The following is a 24,645-nucleotide window of genomic DNA, read 5'->3' as shown; positions in this document are numbered from 1 at the left end:
GCCATCATGGCCCTATATCATTTCAGACAAATGATTGTCAAAGGTGGTATTCAGCCGGTTCGGGCAAATCGGTAGCGGAAATCGCAGGCGGGCTCGTCCACCCACCCTGGCTCTATGCAGTCTTATTAAGGCATGTTTTTGAGTTCAGGAGCGTGCGGGGAAGGCAAGCATGCGAGTAAACCTTCTCCAAAATTCTTCTCCAAAAACACTACACTACTAAGCAGAGCATATAAAACATTTGCTAGACCAATTCTTGAATACAGCTCGACTGTCTGGAACCCACACCACATTTCAGACATCAATACAATTGAACGTGTCCAGAAATATTTTACAAGAAGAGTTCTCCACTCCTCTGAATACAACAAAATACCTTATGCCACCAGACTTGAAATCCTGGGTTTAGAAAACTTAGAACTCCGCCGACTCCGACAAGACCTGTGCTTAACACATAGAATCATCTATTGCAATGTCCTTCCTGTTAAAGACTACTTCAGCTTCAATTACAACAATACAAGAGCAAACAATAGATTTAAACTTAATGTTAACCGCTTCAATCTTGATTGCAGAAAATATGACTTCAGTAACAGAGTTGTTAATGCCTGGAATAAACTACCTGACTCCGTGGTCTCTTCCCAAAATCCCAAAAGCTTTAACCAAAAACTGTCTACTATTGACCTTACCCCATTCCTAAGAGGTCCATAAGGGGCGTGCATAAGAGCACAAACATGCCTACCATTCCTGACCTATTTTTTCCTTTCGTTATATCCAATTAATATAGTTATTACATACTCATACTTATGTATATACTTATATACTGTATAATTATTTCATACTTATGCTTATATATACTGTGACAAAATAAATAAATAAAAATAAAAATAAAATAAATATGCGGAAGGCCTGCGGCATGCAAGGAGGTGGAGCACACACTCATATTTTCGGTGCTGGGCGAACTTGGTAGGTAAATTATGTGAATTCCACTTCTGATGGTTGTCCTATCTCTTCTGACAAATCTCCAGTGTTGGAGCACCCACAACTTCTGGTGGCAAGTGATTCCACTGATTAATTGTCATAACTGTCATGAAATTTCCCTTCAGTTCCAGGTCGGTTTTCTCTTTTGACACGTTTCCATCTGTTGCTTCTTGTCCTGCCCTCAGGTGCTTTGGAGAAGAGGTTGACCCCGCTCTTCTCCGTGCCAGCCTCTCAAATATTAGAAGACATGATAGCAGTCTTCCAATATTATCTGCATACCGTTGTTACCTTCCTTTTAGAGTTCAGTGTGTTGATTCCACAATAAACGATCGTTTAGAAAAGCACAAGATACATTTCAGTCCAACCGTATGAGAGAGAGAGAGAGAGGGAGGGAGAGGGAGAGGGAGAGAAAGAGAGAGAGAGAGAGAGAGAGAGAGGGAGGGAGGGAGGGAGGGAGGGAGACTGGAAGAACTTCAGTTAATAGGGGACATTTATATCCAGAAGATCAATATAAATTGAATAAAGAAATAAACCAATCTTGCAGGCGGGAAAAGTCAAGAAGGAAAAGGTGATATTTGGAGCAATGGCCAATTGATTCAAGAAACTGGGGAAATGTAATTTTGAAAAGGCTGTGTCTGAAAACTCACATGAGAAGAAAATCGGGAAGGGAGGGAGGGAGGGAGGAAGGAAGGAAGGAGGAAAAGATGGGAGGAAAATAGGGGAGGGAGGGAAGAAGAAAGGAAGGAGGAAAAGAGGGGAGGAAAAGAGGGGAGGGAGGGAAAAAGGAAGGAAGGAAGGAAGGACGGAAGGAAGGAAGGAAGGAAGGAGAAAAGATGGGAGGGAGGAAGAAGGAAGGAAGGAGGAAAAGAGGGAGGAAAAGAGGGAGGGAAAAAGGAAGGAAGGAAGGAAGGACGGAAGGAAGGAAGGAAGGAAGGAGAAAAAGATGGGAGGGAGGGAAGAAGAAGGAAGGAAGGAAGGAAGGAAGGAAGGAAGGAAGGAAGGAAGGAAGAAAAAGAAAGAAAGAAAGAAAGAAAGAAAGAAAGAAAGAAAGAAAGAAAGAGACCTATATTCACAACTGGGTTAAGGCTAGAAGCATTTTTTTTTGAAAAGAAAGATCCTGCACATTGTTAGTAAGTTCATTTTCCACACGGGTGGCAGCCAGAAAGAGACCAGATTCCAACCAGAGATGCTTCTGTGGGTAGCGGGGCCACCTTGTCTGTCAAAAGTGATTCCTATAAGCAGAAGGAGGCCTGAAATCCTGCAGGACCCCTGCTTTTCAGCCAGCAAGACAATATACGAGGGGCTCCCAATCCCCTCCGAAACTTGCCTCTTTCCCTTTTCAACTTGGAGGAGAGGAGGAGGAAGGGGCTGTTTATGAGCCAGGTTTATAGGACCACCTCTCCTCCCTGCAATTGAAAACAGGCGAGCAAGCCCACTTCGATCCCAAACTTTGCCGTGAAGCCCGTTCCTGAGCCAGCAACCCCAGGGAAACGTGTACACAACCCTGGTTTTTGTTTTGTTTTTTTTAACACAAACTGGTGTTTTTTTTGTTTTTTTTAACAAGGCTGGTGGGAATACAAGAAGTTGCAGGCTAGACCAAACGCAAGCCAGCGAGAACCTCCGGAGAAGAGCTTCCCGCTGGCAGTGGCTGAGCGTGCAACACGCCCAATTTAAATAATCGTCCGCACCATCGCAAAGGTCTCGCGTCCTCCCCACCCACCCAACCCCCCCTGGCTGACAAAGGGTCTTCCCCCCACCCTCCCAGTGCAAGCTGGCTTGGTTTCTCCCAGCAACAGTTGTAAAATCTAACACCGTTTTCTTTCCGCTGCCTCTTTTCTGCTCGGAAACGCAGCAGCTCGCCCTCGGCCCACCTTTCCTTCAAACTCCAGGATAATGGAAAGCAGAGGTTGAGGGGCTCAGGAGACGTTTATAGAATGCTGCACAGAAAGACCCTCCCCCCCCCAAAAAAACGCATCATTTGAGGTCTTCTAGATCAGCGGTCACCAACGGGTGGTCCGCGAGAAAATTTTGGTGGTCCGCAGAAAAATTATTTGCATTTTCTTATATTGCACTAAATCGGGGGTCTTCAAACTACGGCCCCTGGGACAGATACGTGCAATGAACGTTTGTGTTGCTGCAGAGAGTCTCCCACTTCGAGGTCTCTTTGTGTGGGTCAGAAGGGGGGGAGAAATTCTAACTTGGGGTCTGCTTCAGCCTCCTGGTGAGGGGCTTTGGGTGAAGGCTAGAGGGAAGCACCACTGATGGCGAAGAGCTGGAGGGCCTCGTTCCAGTGGGGCTGCATCATGGCCTGGAACTGGCTGACGATCTCAGCCCGCTGAGCCTCCAGGCGCCGGTACCTGGCCTTGCACTCCCGCAGGTCTTCCCTCTGCTTGGAAAGCCTATGCTCATAGTCCTCAGTGAGGTGCTTCTGCTGAGCCTCCTTCTCGGTCAGATCCAATTTGAACTGAGCTGTTTTGCCAACTCTTTCTCATGGTAGCTGCTTAGCTCCAGCAACTTAGCTCCAGCAAGTGGGCCGTGGTGGCTCAGGCTGTAAGATAGCCTGTTATTAAAACACAGCTGCCTGCAATTACTGCAGGTTCTAGTCCCACCAGGCCCAAGGTTGACTCAGCCTTCCATCCTTTATAAGGTAGGTAAAATGAGGACCCAGATTGTTGGGGGGGCAATAAGTTGACTTTGTAAAAAATATACAAATAGAATGAGATTATTGCCTTACACACTGTAAGCCGCCCTGAGTCTTCGGAGAAGGGCAGGATATAAATGTAAATAAATAAATAAATAAACTGCTTCCTGTCGGGGCCCTAAGGAGCCCGGGAGGGCAGGCAAGAAGTGGCTGGGAGGGGAGGGGGTGAGTAGAGGCTGGCAAGGCGCCCCTCGACGTGAGTGACATCAAGTTGGCCACACCCACCCAGTCACATGACCATCTAGCCACACACACCCAGCCAGTCATTAGGCACAACATATTAGTGGTCCATGGGATTTAAAATTATGAATTTAGTGGTCTCTGAGGTCTGAAAGGTTGGTGACCCTTGTTCTAGATGATGGAGTTTCACCTCCGATTCATTCATCCGAGCTCAATGTGTTTGTTGTTCCTCCTTCCATGTCTTTTCTTGAAGGACTTCTGGTGGGTCAAGGGGCACCTACCGAAGACCCCAAAAACTAGGTTGTTGTCCAGAAATCCATCAGGGGCTTTTGAGAAGAGGTGGGCAGGAAGAATCTCGCTCTACGAAGACTCTTCACCCATCAGGATGAGTGCAACCAAAGCAGTCATCTAGAGTAGGAACCACAGTAGGAAAAAAAAATGGGGAAGGGAACCCCTATGCTACATGATCCGTTTCATTAGCATCTTCCTTGCCTCTTCTCTACTTCCAGATCTGACTAAATCCCATAGGACTTTCATGCAAATCACTTCCCTAAGCATCGATTGGAAGTGTCAGAAACCAAGGAGGCTGTCCAACAGATGCTCCCGACCTTTTGGGCGCCGCAGACCGGTTCCGTGGAGATCAGTTTTTCCATGAACCGAGAGGGGAGGACGCGGGTTCAAATGCCGCCTGCACCCCAGGCATATGCAGATGGTGTCAGTCCACAGACTGGGAATTGGGGGACTCCTGCTAGCTTTCTTTTAACGACCGAATAATCCCTTGCGGGGTGGAATCTGGGCAACTGAACGGAGCTAGTGGAGTGTTTACTGGCCGGATGCTTTTCCCGTCACCAATGAGGAGTTTCGTTCAGCCAGATATATTCTTATTGTGACCAGAGAGAGAAATATCTGCCTCTACCTAGGATCGAACTCCTGATTGTGAGGTGAGAGCGCCACCTCTAGGCCACCGCACCACTCTTGGCGACCCCTGCTATATAAACTGTTCGAAAGGCACAATGAAAGATTGCTTATACAGCCCAGAATATACTATAGGGAAAAGGGGTGGGGGGAGAATCACAGCATCCCATCAAATAAATACAAGAACAACCTACCCCATCTATGACTCTTTCTGCTGTATTTATCCTGCCTACGTTTCAAAAGCATCCAGACCAGAATGGCACTGAAACAATAACTGTTTAATTATAGTTGCAGTTTAGGCCTTGTACTAAAAATATGTTTATGGCGCTCAGCAACGGAACGTGGAGGCCTATCAGTTGCATTTATTATGAATGAATGGCCTATTGATTGGTCTATGCAATTCGGTTCCTCTTTACTGCTAATGAATATTAGATATTCAAGATGATTAAGGGCCTGGAGGTTAAAACATACGAAGAACGGTTGCAGGAACTGGGCCTGGCTAGTCTAGCGAAGAGAAGGACCAGGGGAGACAGGATAGCCGTCTTCCAATATTTGAGGGGATGCCACAGAGAGGAGGAAGGGGGTCAAGCTATTTTCCAATGCACACGAAGGTCAGGCTAGGAACAATGGATGGAAACTGATCAAGGAGAGATTCAACCTGGAAATTTCCTGACAGTGGGAACAACCAACCCATGGAACAGAAGTTGCCTTCAGAAGTTGTGAGAGCTTCATCCTGGAGGCTTTCAAGAAGAGATTGGGCTGAAATCTGTCAGAAATGGTGTAGGGTCTCCTGCTTGATGAGGGGTTGGAATAGATGACCTACAAGGTCCCTTCCAACTCTATTCTGATTGATTGAGTCAACCTAGAAATAAGGAGAAATTTCCTGACAAGGAGAGCAACCAACCCATGGAACAGAAGTTGCCTTCAGAAGTTGTGGGACCTTCATCTCTGGAGGCTTTCAAGAAAAGACTGGACTGCCATCTGTCAGAAATCTTACAGGGTCTCCTGCTTGAGCAGGCGGTTGCTCGAGAATGTTTCAGAATGGGCCGAATCTGGTCCTGTTTTCATGGCCATTCATCTTACAACTCTGAACGCTTTAGGGCCAAGATGTAAGATCCCGTCACTTGTGATGGTGTGTGTGTGTGTGTGTGTGTGTGTGTAGGGCTGTGTGTGATCTCAGTATACCTTGCCTCCTCTCTGCAAACAGAGCTCGGTCTCAAGGCACAAAGGAAGGACGGGAAAAAAAATCAAAGTTATCAGACGCCTTCTCTTTGCTTTGTCAAGCTTACGGCAAACAGATGACAACTTTTTGCAAGATACCGCGGGGGAGAGCGGAAAAAAAAGGGCACCAAGGACAGAAAGATAGAAAGAGAAGGAACTCAGAAGAGGACGATAAGGTAAGAAAACAGCAAACAAGGGAAGCAGAGTCAACAATTCAGGTGTTTGCATCAGAAAAACAGGATAACAGCTCTAACGTCTAACTGGCCGAAAAGTAGGTGGTGTGGTGGGGAGGAAAGCTTATCATTTTACGGGGTTTTTAGATTAAGGCTAGCTGCCCATCATCCCAGCACGTTGCAATCTATTCCTCTCTCTCTCTCTTGGTTTCTCCAAACTTTCCTTGGTCTCCGAAACAAACAACCACCCAAAAAACCCACCAAAAAACAAAACAAAAAACACACCACACAATTCAGCTTCTGTTATCGGTGCTCTTTCGAATTTCATTTCGCAGGGAGGGCTTTGAAGCTCCCGCTATCACAGCAAGGTCACAAACGTGTCTGGCCATTATTCTGGCCTGCATTTCCCCTTCTCGCAGATCCTACCCCTACAAAACCAACAAACACACCAACAATGCAAGGCGTTCCCCCCTCCCTCTTTGTCGTTTGGGGAATTGCATGCCAAGGGGAGGGAGGGAGGGAGGGAAAGGAAGATCCTGTAGAGCACTAGCCAAGCGTTCTTCTTGTCCCAGCTCTCCAGCATCCTTCAGGGTCCTTCGCAGGGCAGATGTTTGCATAATGAAAAAAGGAGATGTTTGCTAACATTTCCTTCTGCTTTGGAAACACCGGGCGTATCTGTTATCATTCTGTCTAAAGGGAGGCAGTTAGGGATGCTGAGTGTTGACATGGCCCAAACTCAGCGGCCTTTGAAACGCCTTCTGCGCAAGGGACCACGGTTATACTGTCCCGAGGCTGTTTCAAGGAGCCTGCCCTGACCTCCTCCTTACTTTTCGTCTTGACCTCTGACAGAGCCTTGTTCGCTGCCAGGGAATAAAACCTTAAGAAAGCAGAAGATGTTTCTTCTCAAAGAAGAGCCTTCAAAAGGAGTGGGAAGTAGAATTACCTGCGGTGCACACTTAGGAGGGCCCTAAGGAATTCAACTTTTCCTGCTCTTTCTGCAACCCAACAAGACAGACACAGACCTCAGAGGATCATTAGAACTGCAGAAAAAACAATGGCTACCCACCTGCCTCCCATGGAGGACCTGTATACTGCACGAGTCAAAAAGAGGGCTGTGAAAATATCTACAGACCCCTCGCATCCTGGACATAAACTGTTTCAACTCCTACCCTCAAAACGACGCTATAGAGCACTGCACACCAGAACAACTACACACAAGGACAGTTTTTTCCCAAACGCCATCACTCTGCTAAACAAATAATTCCCTCAAGAATGTCAAACTATTTACTAAATCTGCACTACTATTGACAAATTTTATTTTCCTGGGCTCCAAGATCACCGCAGATGGGGACTGCTGCCAAGAAATTAAAAGACGCTTGCTCCTGGGGAGGAAAGCTATTGCAAATCTAGACAGCATACTAAAAAGCAGAGACATCACCCTGCCAACAAAAGTGTGTATAGTCAAGGCGATGGTTTTCCCAGTTGCAATGTATGGCTGTGAAAGTTAGACCATAAGAAAGGCTGAATGCCAAAAAATGGAGGCCTTTGAACTCTGGTGCTGGAGAGGACTCCTGCGAGTCCTTTGGACTGCAAGGCGATCCAATCGGTCAGTCCTAGAGGAGATCAACCCTGACTGCTGTTTAGAAGGCCAGATCCTGAAGAAGAAACTCAAATCCTTTGGCCACCTAATAAGAAGGAAGGACTCCCTGGAGAAGAACCTAATGCTGGGAACGATTGAGGGCAAAAGAAGACGGGGACGACAAAGAACGAGGTGGCTGGCTGGAGTCACTGTTGGCGTGGGCTTAAATGGACTTCAGAGGATGGTAGAGAACAGGAAGGCCTGGAGGAATGTTGTCCATGGGGTCGCAATGGGTGAGACACGACTTTGCACCTAACAACAGCAACAACAAAAAGGCGAGAAAGGCTGGATGGAAACTATTCAAGGAGAGAACCCAACTAAACCTAAGGAGAAATTTCCTGATAGTGAGAACAATCAATGAGTGGAACGGCTTGCCTCCAGAAGCTGTGGATGCTCCATCATTGGAGATCTCCAAGGAAGGGCTGGACAGCTATTTGTCCAGAATGGTAGGGTCTCCTATTTGAGGAAGAGATTGGACTAGAAGACTCCCAAGGTCCATTCCAATTCAGTTATTCTGCTGGGTTTAATCAGGTCAGATTAAACCCAGCTTTTAGAACTTGAAGAGGGCTACATTTAAGGATGAAGATCCTAAGCATATCCCAAAGATTGAAAAGCCTTCATCTGGTTAACTTTCCCAAAACAAAGAGGTTTTTGGAACACCCAAACCTGCCTGAGAAGAAACTGCTGCTGGATTTTCTAGAGAGCAGCTAGAAACAGATCTCATCAGCTAGCATGTAGCATCTCATCAGCTAGACAAGAGCTAGCAGCAAATCTGGCTAGTGAATTAGTCCATTCTCTTGGCTTTCAAGATGTCTTGTCTCCTAATTCAGCAAGGAAAGCCTTCTTTCATACCATAGGTTAAGACAAGGAGGTGGAGGAGGAGGAGGAGGCAGCATTTAGCCCTAATCAAGATTAATAGGGCCTTTGGTGGCTCAGACTGCTAAGACAGTCTGTTATTAACACAGCTGCTTGCAATTACTGCAGGTTCAAGTCCCACCAGGCCCAAGGTTGACTCAGCCTTCCATCCTTTATAAGGTAGGTGAAATGAGGACCCAGATTGTTGGGGGCAATAAATTGACTTTGTATATAAATATACAAATAGGATGAAGACTATTGCTAACATAGTCTAAGCCGCCCTGAGTCTTTGGAGAAGGGCGGGATATAAATGCAAAAAAACCAAAAAAACACTAGTCGCGTCTAGCTTGTTGTGTGAATCCCAACGCTGGTTCTTGAGCCGTGGTGGCACGGTGGTTAGAATGCAGTATTGCAGGCTAACTCACTGCTCACTGCCTAAAATTCAATTCTGACCAGCTCAAGGTTGACTCAGCCTTTCATCCTTCCGAGGTCAGTAAAATGAGGATCCCAGATTGTTGGGGGCAAGAGGCTGACTCTGTAAACTGCTTAGGGAGGGCTGTAAAGATAAAGGTAAAAGGTGAAGGTTCCCCTCGCACATATGTGCTAGTCGTTCCTGACTCTAGGGGGCGGTGCTCATCTCCATTTCAAAGCTGAAGAGCCAGCGCTGTCCAAAGACGTCTCCGTGGTCATGTAGCCGGCATGACTCAACGCCAAAGGCGCACGGAACGCTGTTACCTTCCCACCAAAGGTGGTCCCTATTTTTCTACTTGCATATTTTTTTTACCTGCTTTCGAACTGCTAGGTTGGTAGAAGCTGGGACAAGTCACGGGAACTCACCCCGTTACGCGGCACTAGGGATTCGAACCGTTGAACTGCCAACCTTTCGATCGACAAACTCAGTGTCTTAGCCACTGAGCGACCGCGTCCTAGCGAAAGCTGTAAAGCACTGCAAAGCGGTATATACAGCAGTGGGCAGCACATGAATTAACAACCGGTTCGCCGAGCACCAAAAATGTAAGAGAGTGTGCGCATCCATGCATTCACATGGCCTTCCGCGCATGTGCTTTGATCTCAAACACTGCTTGCACACATGCACACAACTTAAAAAATGCAGCTAATAGGACAGCATAGCGCTGGGGTGGCTGGGAGGGCCCAGGTTTGCAACTACCGGTTCGCCCGAACCGGTCCAAACCGACAGCAGCCCACCACTGGGTATATACATGCTATTGATATTGCCGTAGTTGATCGGAGGTTGCCTTAGGAGCCGTGATGGTGCAGTGGCTAGAATGCAGTACTGCAGTCAAACTCTGCTCGCAGTCTGGAATTCGATCCTGACTGGTTCAAGGTTGACTCAGCTTTCCATCCTTCCCAGGATCCCAGATTGTTGGGGGCAAGAGGCTGACTCTGTAAACTGCTTAGGGAGAGCTAAGATAAAGGTAAAAGGTGAAGGTTCCCCTCGCACATATGTGCTAGTCATTCCTGATGCTAGGGGGCAGTGGTCATCTCCATTTCAAAGCTGAAGAGCCAGCGCTGTCCAAAGACGTCTCCGTGGTCAGGTGGCCAGCATGACTCAACGCCAAAGGTGCCTGGAACTCTGTTACCTTCCCACCAAAGGTGGTCCCTATTTTTCTACTTGCATATTTTTTTTACCTGCTTTCGAACTGCTAGGTTGGTAGAAGCTGGGACAAGTCACGGGAACTCACCCCGTTACGCGGCACTAGGGATTCGAACCGTTGAACTGCCAACCTTTCGATCGACAAACTCAGTGTCTTAGCCACTGAGCGACCGCGTCCTAGTGAAAGCTGTAAAGCACTGCAAAGCGGTATATACAGCAGTGGGCAGCACATGAATTAACAACCGGTTCGCCGAGCACCAAAAATGTAAGAGAGTGTGTGCATCCATGCATTCACATGGCCTTCCGCGCATGTGCTTTGATCTCAAACACTGCTTGCACACATGCACACAACTTAAAAAATGCAGCTAATAGGACAGCATAGCGCTGGGGTGGCTGGGAGGGCCCAGATTTGCAACTACCGGTTCGCCCGAACCGGTCCAAACCGACAGCAGCCCACCACTGGGTATATACATGCTATTGATATTGCCATAGTTGATCGGAGGTTGCCTTAGGAGCCGTGATGGTGCAGTGGCTAGAATGCAGTACTGCAGTCAAACTCTGCTCGCAGTCTGGAATTCGATCCTGACTGGTTCAAGGTTGACTCAGCTTTCCATCCTTCCCAGGATCCCAGATTGTTGGGGGGCAAGACCGCTTAGAGAGGGCCGTAAAAGTACTATGAAGCGGTATATAAGCCTAAGTGCTATTGCTATTTAGCTCATGTAGGGACCCAGGCACTGAACCTGAAACTGGGGGGCGGGGAGGGGTGGAAAGTTTGACCTCAGCTGCTGCAATAACTTAATTCATCCAGGCTTACACACACACACACACACACACACACACACACACACACACACACACACACATGTGTTCGCCTGCTGCTCGGCTTTGCTAGAGGCAGCAGCTGATATCCCCCAAAGTCACGAAGTTGCAAAATAACTGCTGCTTGGGAGAGGAGGCCGTGTGAAAATTGGCAGCCCCTCGCACCAAAGGCCACCTACTCTCAGAGACAAGGATGACCCTGAGCAACTTAGAGGCCCTCGTTTAATAGCATTGTAAAATTAACTGTTTGGAAAAAAAAAAAAAAGGCAGGCGTACACCCACACCCACACACTACGCGCTGCAGCTGCCGGTGATGTCAGGACATTTCCATTTCAGAGGAGCAGAGAGCAAGCTCGTAAAAGTTTCGAGTAGAAGGAACGGGTGTTTTTTTTCCCCCACTTTGATCCGCTGTCACCTGGAAACCGAGGCAAACCTTTCCCGTTGTCTGTTTTGTTTCATTTGGCTTTCTTTGAAAGATGCTTCCAAGAATGGCCCCGACTTTGAGGCTGGATCCTGGGAACCTCTGAAGGGCTCAGAGCAGGGATGAAATGCTCCCGGTTCAGACCGGATCGCCCGATCCAGTAGCAATGGCAGCAGGTGGTTTGGAGAAACGGTAGCAAAAATCCCTGCCCCCACCCCCATGCCCAGCTGAGCCACGCAATCATCAAAGGTTTGGTGTTTTTTTTTTACTTTTAAAAGCAGCTTTTCTTCAGCTGAAAAAATGCTTTTAAAAGTAAAAAAAAAAAGCCTCTGATGATCACGCGGCTCAGCTGGGATTGTCAGAGGCTCTTAAAAGCATTTTTTCTATAACCTGTTCTCCCAAAGAGGTTGTAGAAAAAATGCTTTTAAAAGGCTCCTCTGACAATCCCAGCTGAGTTGTCTGATCGCAGAGGCTTTTTTTTTCTTTTAAAGGCAAAAAAAAAATGCTTTTAAAAGAAAAGCCTCTGACGATCAGGCAACTCAGCTGGGATCGTCAGAGCCTTTTAAAAGCATTTTTTTCTACAACGTCTTCGGCCGAAGGGGTTGTAAAAAATGCTTTTAAAAGTTAAAAAATAAAAAGTTGGCCACGCCCACCCAGTCACATTACCCCACCATCACCAAGCCACGCCCACAGAACCGGTAGTAACAAATTTTACATTTCAACCCTGGTTCAGAGTTTCGGTGCACTTTGTGGAAATGATGGCCCACCATTGGCTCCATCTGCTGGAGCAAGAAAGGGAGGGGGAGTTTCTTCTAGCTAAGGCAAGGTACCACATATCTGGTACATGTGCATTTAGGCAAAAAAAACAACAACATGCACAGGTACCGTATATGTGGTACCTTGCTCAATAGTAGTACCTGTGAGAGGGATCTTGGAGTCCTAGTGGATAACCATTTAGATATGAGCCAGCAGTGTGCAGCAGCTGCTAAAAAAGCCAACACAGTTCTGGGCTGCATAAACAGAGGGATAGAATCAAGATCATGTGAAATGTTAATACCACTCTATAATGCCTTGGTAAGGCCACATCTAAAGTACTGCATTCAGTTTTGGTCGCCACGATGTAAAAAAGATGCTAAGATTCTAGAAAGAGTGCAGAGAAGAGCAACAAAGATGATTAGGGGACTGGAGGCTAAAACATATGAAGAACGGTTACAGGAACTCGGTATGCCTAGTTTAATGAAAAGAAGGACTAGGGGAGACATGATAGCAGTGTTCCAATATCTCAGGGGTTGCCACAAAGAAGAGGGAGTCAAACTATTCTCCAAAGCACCTGAGGGTAGAACAAGAAGCAATGGGTGGAAACTAAGCAAGGAGAGAAGCAACTTAGAACTAAGGAGAAATTTCCTGACAGTAAGAACAATCAATAAGTGGAACGACTTGCCTGCAGAAATTGTGAATGCTCCAAACACTGGAAATGTTTAAGAAAATGTTGGATAGCCATTCATCTGAAATGGTGTAGGGTTTCCTGCCTCGGCAGGGGGTTGGACTAGAAGACCTCCAAGGTCCCTTCCAACTCTGTTATTATATTATATATTATATTATAAGGCAAAGAGGCCATTTGTCCCAATGAGGTTGAACTTGAGCCTTAACGTTGCGTTTCTTCAAAAAACATAAAGGTTGGGAGGGACCTTCGAGATCTCTCAGTCCAATCGTCTGTCTAAAATAGGAGACCCTGTACCAGTGATTTGGTGCTGAGTGCCCAAAGCGAGTACGAAACCCCAAAATGCAATGCGAGCACCCCCCTCCCATGCATGCCAACCCCCATGCATACGTGCTCATCCCCCACGCATCCTCTGCGCATATGGGCCCCCTCTCAGCAATTTTTGGCTTCCAGATTGGTGCAGAAGATTTTCCAAAACAAGGTACAGTGGAGCTGGTCTGGGGCGACCGCTGGTGCGCCTGCTGTGGCAAACATGCCATAGGTTCGCCTTCACGGCCCTACAGCATTTCCGATAAATGGTTCTCCAACTTTTTCTCGAAGACCTCCAGTGATGGAACACTCACGATTCTGGGAGGCAAGCTGTTCGATCGATTAATTTTTTTTTTCTCACGGTCAGGAAATTTCTCCTTACTTCTAGTAATGGGATCGCTCTCTGATGAGCTTCCACCCATTGCTTCTTATCCTGTCCTCAAGGGCTTTGGAGAAGAAGTCAATCCCCGAGGAATAATGGATGGAATACCGATCCAGGAGAGATTCAACCTGGAAATAAGGAGAAATTTTCTGACAGGGAGAGCAATTCCACCCATGGAACAGAAGTTGCCTTCGGAAGTTGTGGGAGCTTCATCACTGGAGGCTTTCAAGAAGAGACTGGACTGCCATCTGTCAGAAATAGTGTAGGATTTCCTGCTTGGGCGGGGGGAGGGGGTTGGACTAGATAACCTACAAGGTCCCTTCCAGCTCTGTTTTTCTTTAATCTAATCTGTAATAATCCTCTTCTCTTTGACAGCCCCTCAAGTATTAGAAGAACTTATCATGTTTCTCCTTACCCCATCAACCTTTATCTTCAGTAAGCCAGGCATACCTAACTCCCTTAAACATTCATCAAGAGCGATTTGAGAGAATTGGGATCCTGGGTTGGAAAAGTCTCTCTTGATTAAAAGGCAGAACACACCCTAAATTTACAATCCCAGCACACATCCTCGCATCACAGCCCAAGAGGACTGCTCTCAGTATTTCAGTAGCTAAGACGCTGAGCTTGTGGATAAGAAGGTCAGCAGTTCAGCAGTTCAAATCCCTAGCGCTGCATAACAGGGTGAGCTCCCGTGATTTGTCCCAGTTTCTGCCAACCTAGCAGTTCGAAAGCACGTGAAAAATGCAAGTAGAAAAATAGGGCCCACCTTTGGTGGGAAGGGAACAGCGTTCCGTGCGCCTTTGGCGTTGAGTCATGCCGGCCACATGACCACGGAGACATCTTCGGACAGCGTTGGCTCTTCGGCTTTGAAATGGAGATGAGCACCGCCACCCTAGAGTCGGGAACGAGTAGCACATATGTGCGAGGGGAACCTTTACCTTTTAACGAAATCTGGAATATCCTTTCTTTTTAAAGGAGAGCTGTTGTTCTTAATTTTCTTCTTCCCTCCTCTGCCTTTTTTCCTCAAGTCTGGCTTCTTTTAGATTGGGGTGTCAAACTCAAGACCCCAGGGTCCAGATCCAGCTCGTGGGATGCTTAGATCTGGCCCGTGGGGTGACCTTGAAGACAGTGCCTCTGACAGCAAAAATAGAGCTCAGGAGGGCAGCATGAGGCAGAGGGTCACAGGAGGCCGTCGCAGCCAAAAACGGAGCTTGGGTGCCGGTTTTCGCTGGCAGAGCTCTCGGGCCACCACAGCCTCCCCTGACACAAATGACATTGATCTGGCCCTGCCCACTTGGGCCACACCCACACCCACAACCCTGAAGTGGCCCTCAATGGAATCGAATTTGACAGCCCTGTTTTAGATCGAACAGGCCATCTAAGGATTCAGATTGGCAAGCCATCTAGGTCCGTGACGGCGAACCTATAGCACGCATGCTGCAAATGGCACGCAGAGCCATGTCTCTGAGCATGGAAGCCTTCGCCCATTGCTCCTCTGGGTTCCGGTATGCCGGCCAGCTGGTCTTCACACATGCAGGAGCGCAGGAAAATTGGAAGAGCAGCCGCCCGGTGGACATGTATGTGCCGGGAAGATGATCTTCCGGTTTCTGGCACACGCATGTGCCCTGGCCAGCTGATCTTCATGCGCGCACGCACACCAGAAACTGGAAGACCAGCTAACCGGTGTGCCGAAAAGGTTCTCCAACACTGATCTAGGTCAGGGGTCAGCAACCTGCAGCTCTGGAGCCACAGGTGGCTCTTTCATCCCTCTGCTGTGGCTCCCTGTCACCGGTCGGCTCCACAATTGATAGGGCTTTCAGTTAGGAGAGTAAAAAGGACGCTGCACTAGGAGGAGACTCTATGGTGGGGGAACCGGACTTCTGGTCGGCTCCAGAATTGAACGGAGGGGTGGGGCTTCCGGTTAGGACCTTTGTGGCTCTTTGAATATTTAAGGTTGCCTACTCCTGATCAACAGGACGTGGTGGCTCAGAGGCTAAGACGTTGAGCTTGTCGATCGAAAGGTCGGCAGTTCAGCAGTTCAAATCCCTAGTGCTGCGTAACAGGGTGAGCTCCCGTGACTTGTCCCGGCTTCTGCCAACCTAGCAGTTCGAAAGCATGTAAAAAAAATGCAAGTAGAAAAAATAGGGACCACCTTTGGTGGGAAGGGAACAGCGTTCCGTGCGCCTTTGGCGTTGAGTCATGCCGGCCACATGACCACGGAGACTTCTTCGGACAGCGCTGGCTCTTCGGCTTTGAAACAGAGAAGAGCACTGCCCCCTAGAGTCGGGAATGACTAGCACATATGTGCGAGGGAAACCGTTACCTTTACCTTTTTTACTCCTGATCTAGGTGAACAGCAAGGAAGAGTCACTTAGGCCGATGGTGTCCATAAGTCCGGCTCGGTGTGTGTGTGTGTGTGTGTGTGTGTGTGTGTGTGTGTGTGTGTGTGTGTGTGTGTTTACTGCTTTTTAAAAGCCGGGCTTGTCATATCTCAAGTCGCAGGAACAAAAAGCAACTTGGTCACCCTGAGTCAGACGATGGAACCGTCTGATAAAAAGCGCCTCTAATTGGAAGCAGTTTTTAGCCTCTTCCCCAAGCCAAACCAGCTCCTTGATATAAGGAATCAAGGAACCCACTTTGCCATAGGAGATCAGCTGCTCGCTCTTGGATCTCTCTCTCTCTCTCTCTCTCTCTCTGGGTTCGCCCCCCAAGTAGATCCTCATTTAGGATCTACTCTGCCACCCTCTGTTGTGGCTCCCGCCCCCGAACCTGGCCCCATGTTCAGACAGAGGCGAGGAGGACATAACACCCTCTTTGAGCAACCTGCGTGCTCGGGAATCTCTTAGGGAAGGCAGTGGATTCTGGATTGGCGGGCCGCCACGGATCTGGAGGACGAGAAGGGAGTGGGGGAAGAGCCTCCCCCTTGGCGAAGGCTAGACTCGCTCCTTGGCAGAAGCCCAAATGTTTCTACATCCAGCCAAACTTGGCTTGGCCTCAATTTTTCTCCCGCCCTGCGAGAAACAGGGAGAGAAAAGAGAACTTCCACGCCTCTCAACTTTCAATGGAGGGGCAAGGAAAAGCCAGGAACCAAGCAAGAGGCACAGCCCAGGGACCCATCTCCCAAGCCAGGGGTTGGGAGAAAGGGGATGCCGGGGGGGGGAGGATGGGGAAGGACACCCCCAACTCGGTCAGCGCTCCCTGGGGATCAGGAGAGAAAGGAAGAGGGGACCAAAAGCAGGACTCTCTGCCCTCCCCAAGGAAAAAAATGGGGGGGAATTGGTAGGGAACCCCCTTTTTTGAGGTTGTATTGCTGCTTCCTACCACTGCGTGAGGGGAGATAGTTTTTCCTTTAGGTCAAGTCTAGGGCATTGAGATAAAGACTCACCCAGCAAGCCGGCCCCGGTCATGGGGTATTTGTTGCAGCAGATGTGGGGAGACAGAAAGCAATTCTAGGCTCTGGCAACAAGAGAGCCCACTGGGGATGGGCAGCCAATGTATATTGACTGATTGATTGAATGATTGATTGATTGATTGATTGATTATTTCTAGGCTCTAGCAACTGGACTCCACTGGATTAGTTGGTTAGCCAACAAATATTCATTAATTAAGTAATTATTCTTAGGCTTTAGCAACTGGGCTCCACTGGAGTTGGGTGGCCCAAAAATATTAATTAATTATTCTTAGACTGTAGTGACTAGACTCCACTGGATTTGTTGGGTGGCCAATTATTAATTGATTAATTGATTAATTAAATAGTCCTAGTCTCTAGCAGCTATACTCCACTGGATTTGGTGGTTGGCCAACAAATATTCATTAATTAATTATTCTTAGACTGTAGTGACTAGACTCCACTGGAGTTGGGTGGCCAATAAATATTAATTGATTAATTAATTAATTAATTAATTATTCCTAGTCTCTAGCAGCTAGACTCCACTGGATTTGTTGGTTGGCCAACAACTATTAATTAATTAATTAATTAATTAATTACTCTTAGACTTTAGTGACTAGACGCCCCTGGGGTTGAGTGGCCAATGAATATTGATTAATTAATTTAATTAATCCCTAGGCTCTAGCAGCTAGCCTTCACTGTATTTGTTGGCTAGCCAACAAACATTAATTAATTAAGTAATTATTCTTCAGCTTTAGCAACTAGACTCCACAGGAGTTGGGTGGCCAATAAATATTAATTAATTAATGGAAGGGAGCGGGAAGGGAAAGGAAGAGAGAAAAACAGCTTCCATTGTGACCATATTTTTGCTCATTTGTCATTTCAAAGCATCAAACCCCTCCCTCAGGAAAAAATGGGGGAATTGGTAGGGAACCCCCTTTTTTGAGGTTGTATTGCTGCTTCCTACCACTGCGTGAGGGGAGATAGTTCTTCCTTTAGGTCAAGTCTAGGACATTGAGATAAAGACTCACCCAGCAAGCCGGCCCCGGTCATGGGGTATCTGTTGCAGCAGATGTGGGGAGACGGAAAGCAATTCTAGGCTCTGGCAACAAGAGAGCCCACTGGGGATGGGCGGCCAATGTAGATTGATTGATTGATTGATTGATTGATTATTTCTAGGCTCTAGCAACTGGACTCCACTGGATTAGTTGGTTAGCCAACAAATATTCATTAATTAAGTAATTATTCTTAGGCTTTAGCAACTGGGCTCCACTGGAGTTGGGTGGCCCAAAAATATTAATTAATTATTCTTAGACTGTAGTGACTAGACTCCACTGGATTTGTTGGGTGGCCAATTATTAATTGATTAATTGATTAATTAAATAGTCCTAGTCTCTAGCAGCTATACTCCACTGGATTTGGTGGTTGGCCAACAAATATTCATTAATTAATTATTCTTAGACTGTAGTGACTAGACTCCGCTGGAGTTGGGTGGCCAATAAATATTAATTGATTAATTAATTAATTAATTAATTATTCCTAGTCTCTAGCAGCTAGACTCCACTGGATTTGTTGGTTGGCCAACAACTATTAATTAATTAATTAATTAATTAATTACTCTTAGACTTTAGTGACTAGACGCCCCTGGGGTTGAGTGGCCAATGAATATTGATTAATTAATTTAATTAATCCCTAGGCTCTAGCAGCTAGCCTTCACTGTATTTGTTGGCTAGCCAACAAACATTAATTAATTAAGTAATTATTCTTCAGCTTTAGCAACTAGACTCCACAGGAGTTGGGTGGCCAATAAATATTAATTAATTAATGGAAGGGAGCGGGAAGGGAAAGGAAGAGAGAAAAACAGCTTCCATTGTGACCATATTTTTGCTCATTTGTCATTTCAAAGCATCAAACCCCTCCCTCAGGAAAAAAAATGCAGCTGGTGACCATTACTCCCATCATCCACATCTCAGTGCAAGTATGGTGTGATGAGGGGCCTGGAGGTAATGACCTTGAACCAGTCTCCTCCTCCTCCTCCTCCTCCTCCTCCTCCTCCTCCTCCTCCTCCTCCTCCTCCTCCTCCTCCTCCTCCTCCTCCTCCTCCTCTTCTTCTTCTTCTTCTTCTTCTTCTTCTTCTTCTTCTTCTTCTTCTTCTTCTTCTTCTTCTTCTTCTTCTTCTTCTTCTCCTCCTCCTCCTCCTCTTCTTCTTCTTCCCTCCTTCCCCTTCCTCCTCCTTCTTTCTTCCATCTCATTCTTGTTCTTCTAATTCTTTTCTTCCTTTGCCCCTCTTCCTCCTCCTCTTCTTGTTCTTCTTCCTCCTCCTCCTCTGTCCCCCCTCTCTCCCCTCTCTGTCCCCCTCTCCCCTCCCTCTCCCCAGCACACCTCACAGGGTGATGTTGGAAAATAGGCGGAAGGGATGCAAACCAACCAGCCAGCCAACCAACCAACCAATAAAACATTCCCAATAACACCAAAAGAATAACACCATTTCCGATCTATGGATCATTTCAGAAACCTCTGTCTCTCTCAGCAGTTTTCTAACTATCCTTGAAATAGCAAGGGAGTCTTTTAAAAGAAGCACTGCATGGACAGACGGATGGATGGATGGGATAGGAGGAGGGTTGAGCTTGTCAAGGACCAACTTCTTAGTGGCCTTGGCGAATTTGAACCCAAGCTTCTTCGAAGAAGCAGGAGGGCGCCTCTTAATTACAGTGGGTCTCTGGAGCAAGAGAAGAAAGCGAGGAGACCTCGCCTAACTAATTGTCAGAAGCAGAACCATCCCATCTTGAAGACCCAGCTCTGCAGGGTTAGTGTAGGGATATCAAAGGAGAGGAAGGGTCCTTTGTGCTCTCTGAGCTTGGTGGTTTTCTTGCAGACAGGTTTCATGACCCAAATTGTGTAACCAAGTAGGATTAGCACTGATGATGCTACCTAGTCTGGGTCATGAAAGACCTGCAAGAAAACCACCAAGCTCAGAGAGCACCAAGGACCCCATAATCCTCCTCCTCCTCCTCCTCCGCCGCCGCCTCCTCCCCTCCCCCCCCCGCAAACCCCCCTCCCTTCTAGCACTGATGATGCTACCTAGTCTGGGTCATGAAAGACCTGCAAGAAAACCACCAAGTTCAGAGATCACCGAGGTCCTCTCCTTTCAATCCTGAGCTGCAAATATTCTCCTTTACTGATATCAAAAGGAGAGTCCAAGAACTTTTGGCCAGCTTGAAGATTCAACCACATTCTCCCAACCGGTCAGATTCAAGGCAGCCTTTCAACTGCGATGCTAGCACACCCAAGCAAGCCTTCCCTGGGACGGGGGTGAGTGGGTGTGTGAGCCAAACCTGGAGGGTTTAGAAATCCTTCAATTCCCCCCTCTCCCCTTTTTTTATTTTGCAACTGCCCTTTTCAACCACCCAAATAAAGAGAGGAGGAAACTTGGGAGAAGCAAGCAAGCGCTTTCCCCCTCGGAGCAAGAGACTTACAGTCGCTAAATTGGAAGGAATTTCAAAAATGCTTTAAAAAAAAAAAACCTGCCTGCATATGTTTATGCTTAAATCGCCGCCCGCAGTTAGAGCCGGGCCGGGTCTTATCCCTCCAAAAGGTGTTCTCCGGAGGTGGAGCCCAGCACCCATCATCCGCAGCCCGTTTGAGAGAGCACAGGAGAGTAACGGGAAGGCGTGTGAAGGCGGGGAGAGAGAGGAAAACTAATGCTGACCACAGAAGCCACGATTGGGGGAGGGGGAACCGTAAACCCCCCCACACCCTACCCCACCTGGTAATAACTTGGTTGATTTGAGGTTAGGATGCCAAGCTAGGTTTTCTTTGGGGGCGAGGGAGTGAGAGGGTGCTGAGTAGTGTTCGGCGGTTCGAATCCCCGGTCCTGCCTGAGCAGGGGGGTTGGACTAGATGGCCTCCAAGGTCCCTTCCAGCTCTTGTTACTCTGGCTGACAGACCACCCCCACCCCCAGTGCAACCCGGATCGACCCCTGAGTAAACCCGCCCCATTCAAGTTCCCCCTGGCGAAGGTTAACCGCAACCGCCAAGCGGTTTGACAAAAGCCAACGCAACACGCCGCAAGCCACGCGGGGCTGGAGCGGAAGGTTTCTGCAGATCGCTTGAACCTCGCAAGGCGGAGCTGGGGTGGTGGGGGGGGCACCACCCCAAGCCAAATCTCGAAGGGGAGAGAGTTCTCCCCCCTCTCCTTCCCCTCTCCTTCCTCAGGCTTCTCCTGAGCCAAGGATAACAATGGCAATTTTTTTAAAAAAAACTACTTATCCCGATATTGTCGCTTTTAAAAGGTGTTTCTCCCCTCCCCCCCATCCCTCCAGTTTAGGAATTCGCGGGGAGGGAAGGGGAGGCGCGGCTCTCCCAAACTTAACTTGACGCTAATAAGGCCACGGGTGAAAAACGAGGCTTGGTGTGTTTTTTTTATTATTATTATTTTTTTCCCTTTCCTCTCCCCGCCCGGGAAAGAGGCGCGCGCGATCTTGTGCGTCATTGGATGCAGGAGCCAAACTCCCGCGGTTCCCCGGCGCTGACTCCCGTTGGGCGCATGCAGACGTGCCCCCGAGGCCGATCGGTGTCCTTGGAAACGGGTTGGGGGGCGGGGTGGGTTTCCCCCAAGGATGGGCGACGGAAATCGCCGAGCTTGCCGCCTCGGGATCCCGTGCAAGGAGACGAAAGGGGCTTCCCTCCGTCCGTTTCTTTTCCTCCCCTCGTCCGGGAGCAGCAGCTCTACATCCCTTCCCAGTTTGGATACGGTTCGCACACACACACACACGTTCAGGCGCGCTTCCTAGCCTCGCTCCTTCCTTCGGGCTGCAGGCGCAAAGCTGCTAACTCCCCGGAGTCTCAAAGGCGAGGAGCATCGGAGGTGTAAACGACCAACTAAGGAAAGCGACCCATCGGCTCGGCAAATCCACTCCCCGCGTGGTGGGAAAGCGGGCAGGAGAGAGACGTCCGCTGGGGTCTCCCCGACTCATTCACAAACACAAAACAAAAAAAACCCAGACAAGCAAGGGTGTGTGTAAGTCGAGACACAACAGCACGTGGGTCTGTTGTTATTTGTTGTTATCGTCGTCGCTGGAGAACGCCCTGGCAATGCCACCCGCCTCCCCTTCCCACGCCAAGACCCCGCTCGGGACCACCCCATCCCACCCCAGCGCCCCGCGCGCGTCTCTTCGGCGGCGCCAAGGAGTCAGCATCCGCATCTGAGAGAAGCGCCCGGGCGCAGCTGTCATCCCCAAACCGTGCCAACTTCGGGCAGCGCCGAAAGGAAACTTCCTCCCTCCTCTCCCTCCGTCGCACGCCTCGCCTGTCATCCCCAACCGTGCGCCCGCCAAACTTCGGGCAATGCCACATCTCTCCCCCCCAGCCCCTCTCTCTCTCTCTCTCTCACACACACACACACACACCCGCGCGCGCTTTCCCTATCATTCCCAACCGTGCGCCCGCCAAACTTCGGGCAGCAGCAAAAGGACCACTCTTGCCCGCCCGCCCGCCTCCCTTCCCACGCCAAGACCCCGCTCGGGACCACCCCCTCCCACCCCAGCGCCCCGCGCGCGTCTCTTCGGCGGCGCCAAGGAGTCAGCATCCGCCTCTCAGGGGAGCGCCCGGGCGCACCTGTCCTCCCCCAACCCTGCCCACTCCGGGCAGCGCCGAAAGGAAACTTCCTCCCTCCTCTCCCTCCGTCGCACGCCTCGCCTGTCATCCCCAACCGTGCGCCCGCCAAACTTCGGGCAATGCCACATCTCTCCCCCCCCCCAGCCTCTCTCTCTCTCACACACACACACACGCGCGCGCTTTCCCTATCATTCCCAACCGTGCGCCCGCCAAACTTCGGGCAGCAGCAAAAGGACCACCCTTGCCCGCCCGCCCGTCTCCCCTGTCATTCCCCAACCGTGCGCCCGCCAAACTTCGGGCCTCCTCTGCCCCGGCTTGCCAAGCCCCCAGTCCCCCGTTCCCCTCCCCCCTCCTTACCTGCGATCACAGCCGGTGCCTTCTGCCCCCCTTCGGGCCGCAGCCAAGCTTGGACGGTGAAAGCATCCCGAGGTATCTCCAGCTCCGCCTTCAAGCGCAGCTGCTCGCCCTGGCCGCGGAAATAAAACGCCCTGCTCGGTGGGGTCACGGGCCGGCGACCCTCGTTTGGCCCCGGCCCCTCGTCCTGCGCTCGCCTCCTGCGCCGGGGGACGCGCGGCGCTTCCAAGCCACCGGCCGCCGAAGTGGAAGAAGAGCGCCTACCCCGGGCTAACCTAGTGGCGCAGGTGCCCGGCGCGGGGTAACGCCAGAGGAGCGCTTGCTGTCGCTGCTGGTGGTGCTGTTGGCGCCGGGTGGCCCGCCGCGCCCGCCGAGAGCGCTCCTCCAGCCCGCATTCGGCGCCTCCGCCGCCGCTGCCGGGGCCGCCGTGGCCGCCGGTGGCGTGGGCTGCTGCTGCTGCTGCTGCCGCCGCCGCCGCCGCGCACACGACCGCGAGAGGCAGGAGCAGGAGAGCCCAGCGCCGCATCGCCGCGCGTGCTTTCGCCCGCGGCTGCCTTGGCGAGCGCTCGCGCTGGCTGCCAGTTTGCGAGCTCCTCCTCGCGGCTTTTTGGTTTTTGCTCGCGCTCGGACTTCTCTCCCCGGCTCCTCGCCTCTCCTTCGCCCTTGTTGGCGACTCGAGCTTTTTATATATCCCTTCTCCGTTGCCTTCTCTCTCTCTCTTCCTTCTCTCTCTCTCTCTTCCTTCTCTCTCTCTCTCTCTCTCTCTCTTGCCCCCACCCCCCCCACAGCCGAGCGTCTTTCTCTCACCCGCACGCACACACGCGCACACACACACACCCCTCCGGCTTCGAGATTTTTTTTTTTTCGCCTTCACCCACCCTTCTCAAAATAAAATGAAATTTAACCGCCTCTCTTTCGCGGCCCCCCGTTGGCTCCCCCTGAACCAGCAACAGCCACTCAAAGAGTCCGGCGCGCGTGAGATGCTCCGATTCGTTTCATTTATTCTCTCTCTCTCTCCCCCCCTCCCTCTTCTTGTCCCGCTCCCTCCCTCTCCCGCTCCCTCTTTTCTCCTTCTCCCTCCCTCCCTCTTTCTCACCCACTCTCTCTCGTCTTCTTCTCCCCCCCTCCCTCCCTTTCCCTCTCTTTCTCCTCCTTGACCCTCCCTCCCTCCCTTCTTCTCCTCCCTTCCTTCTCTCACCCTTCTCCCTCTCCTTCCCCAACCCACCCTCTTTCTCCCTCTTTCTCTCCTTCTCCCTCCCTCCCCCTCTCCCTCTCCTTCCCCAACCCACCGTCTCTTTCTCCCTCTCCCTCTTTCTCTCCTTCTTCTTCCCTGCCCCCCCTCACTCGCTTGCTCTCTCAGCTTCCCTCCCCATCATCTTCATCACTTCCCCTCCTTTCTTTCCCACTTAAATGAAAGAAAGAGAGAGAGAGAGGTAGACAAGAGGAAGAGTGAATAAGAAATTGTAGAAGGGGTCCTGTCCTTTTTTTGGGGGGGGGTGGAGAGGGGAGAGAGATTTCTTTTCCCCCCCCACCCCATCAAAAAAAAAAAAAGGAGAAAGATACCCACCCAGCAAAGAATAATGACTAATCCATCACTTTGGAGAAAACGGTGGGAAGGGAGGGAGGGAGGGAGGGATTAGAAAA

At 49.6% G+C, this 24,645-nt stretch overlaps 1 protein-coding gene across 1 annotated transcript in view; it reads right to left on the bottom strand.

Annotated features, from left to right (window-relative positions):
- The window catches only part of PAPPA (pappalysin 1), a 191,968-nt gene extending 168,240 nt beyond the window's left edge, over window positions 1–23,728 (bottom strand). Inside the window, exon 1 of the mRNA XM_058159425.1 lies at window positions 23,005–23,728. Coding sequence (XP_058015408.1) covers window positions 23,005–23,527 — 523 coding nt within the window. The 5' untranslated portion in view covers window positions 23,528–23,728. The remainder of the gene's footprint in view (window positions 1–23,004) is intronic.
- Window positions 23,729–24,645: the final 917 nt, after the last annotated feature.

This window comes from Ahaetulla prasina, chromosome 16, assembly GCF_028640845.1.
Source record: "Ahaetulla prasina isolate Xishuangbanna chromosome 16, ASM2864084v1, whole genome shotgun sequence".
In the NCBI taxonomy this organism is placed as follows: domain Eukaryota; kingdom Metazoa; phylum Chordata; class Lepidosauria; order Squamata; family Colubridae; genus Ahaetulla; species Ahaetulla prasina.
Note: the sequence above shows the minus strand (reverse complement) of the source record. Positions and strands in the feature narration are given on the sequence as shown.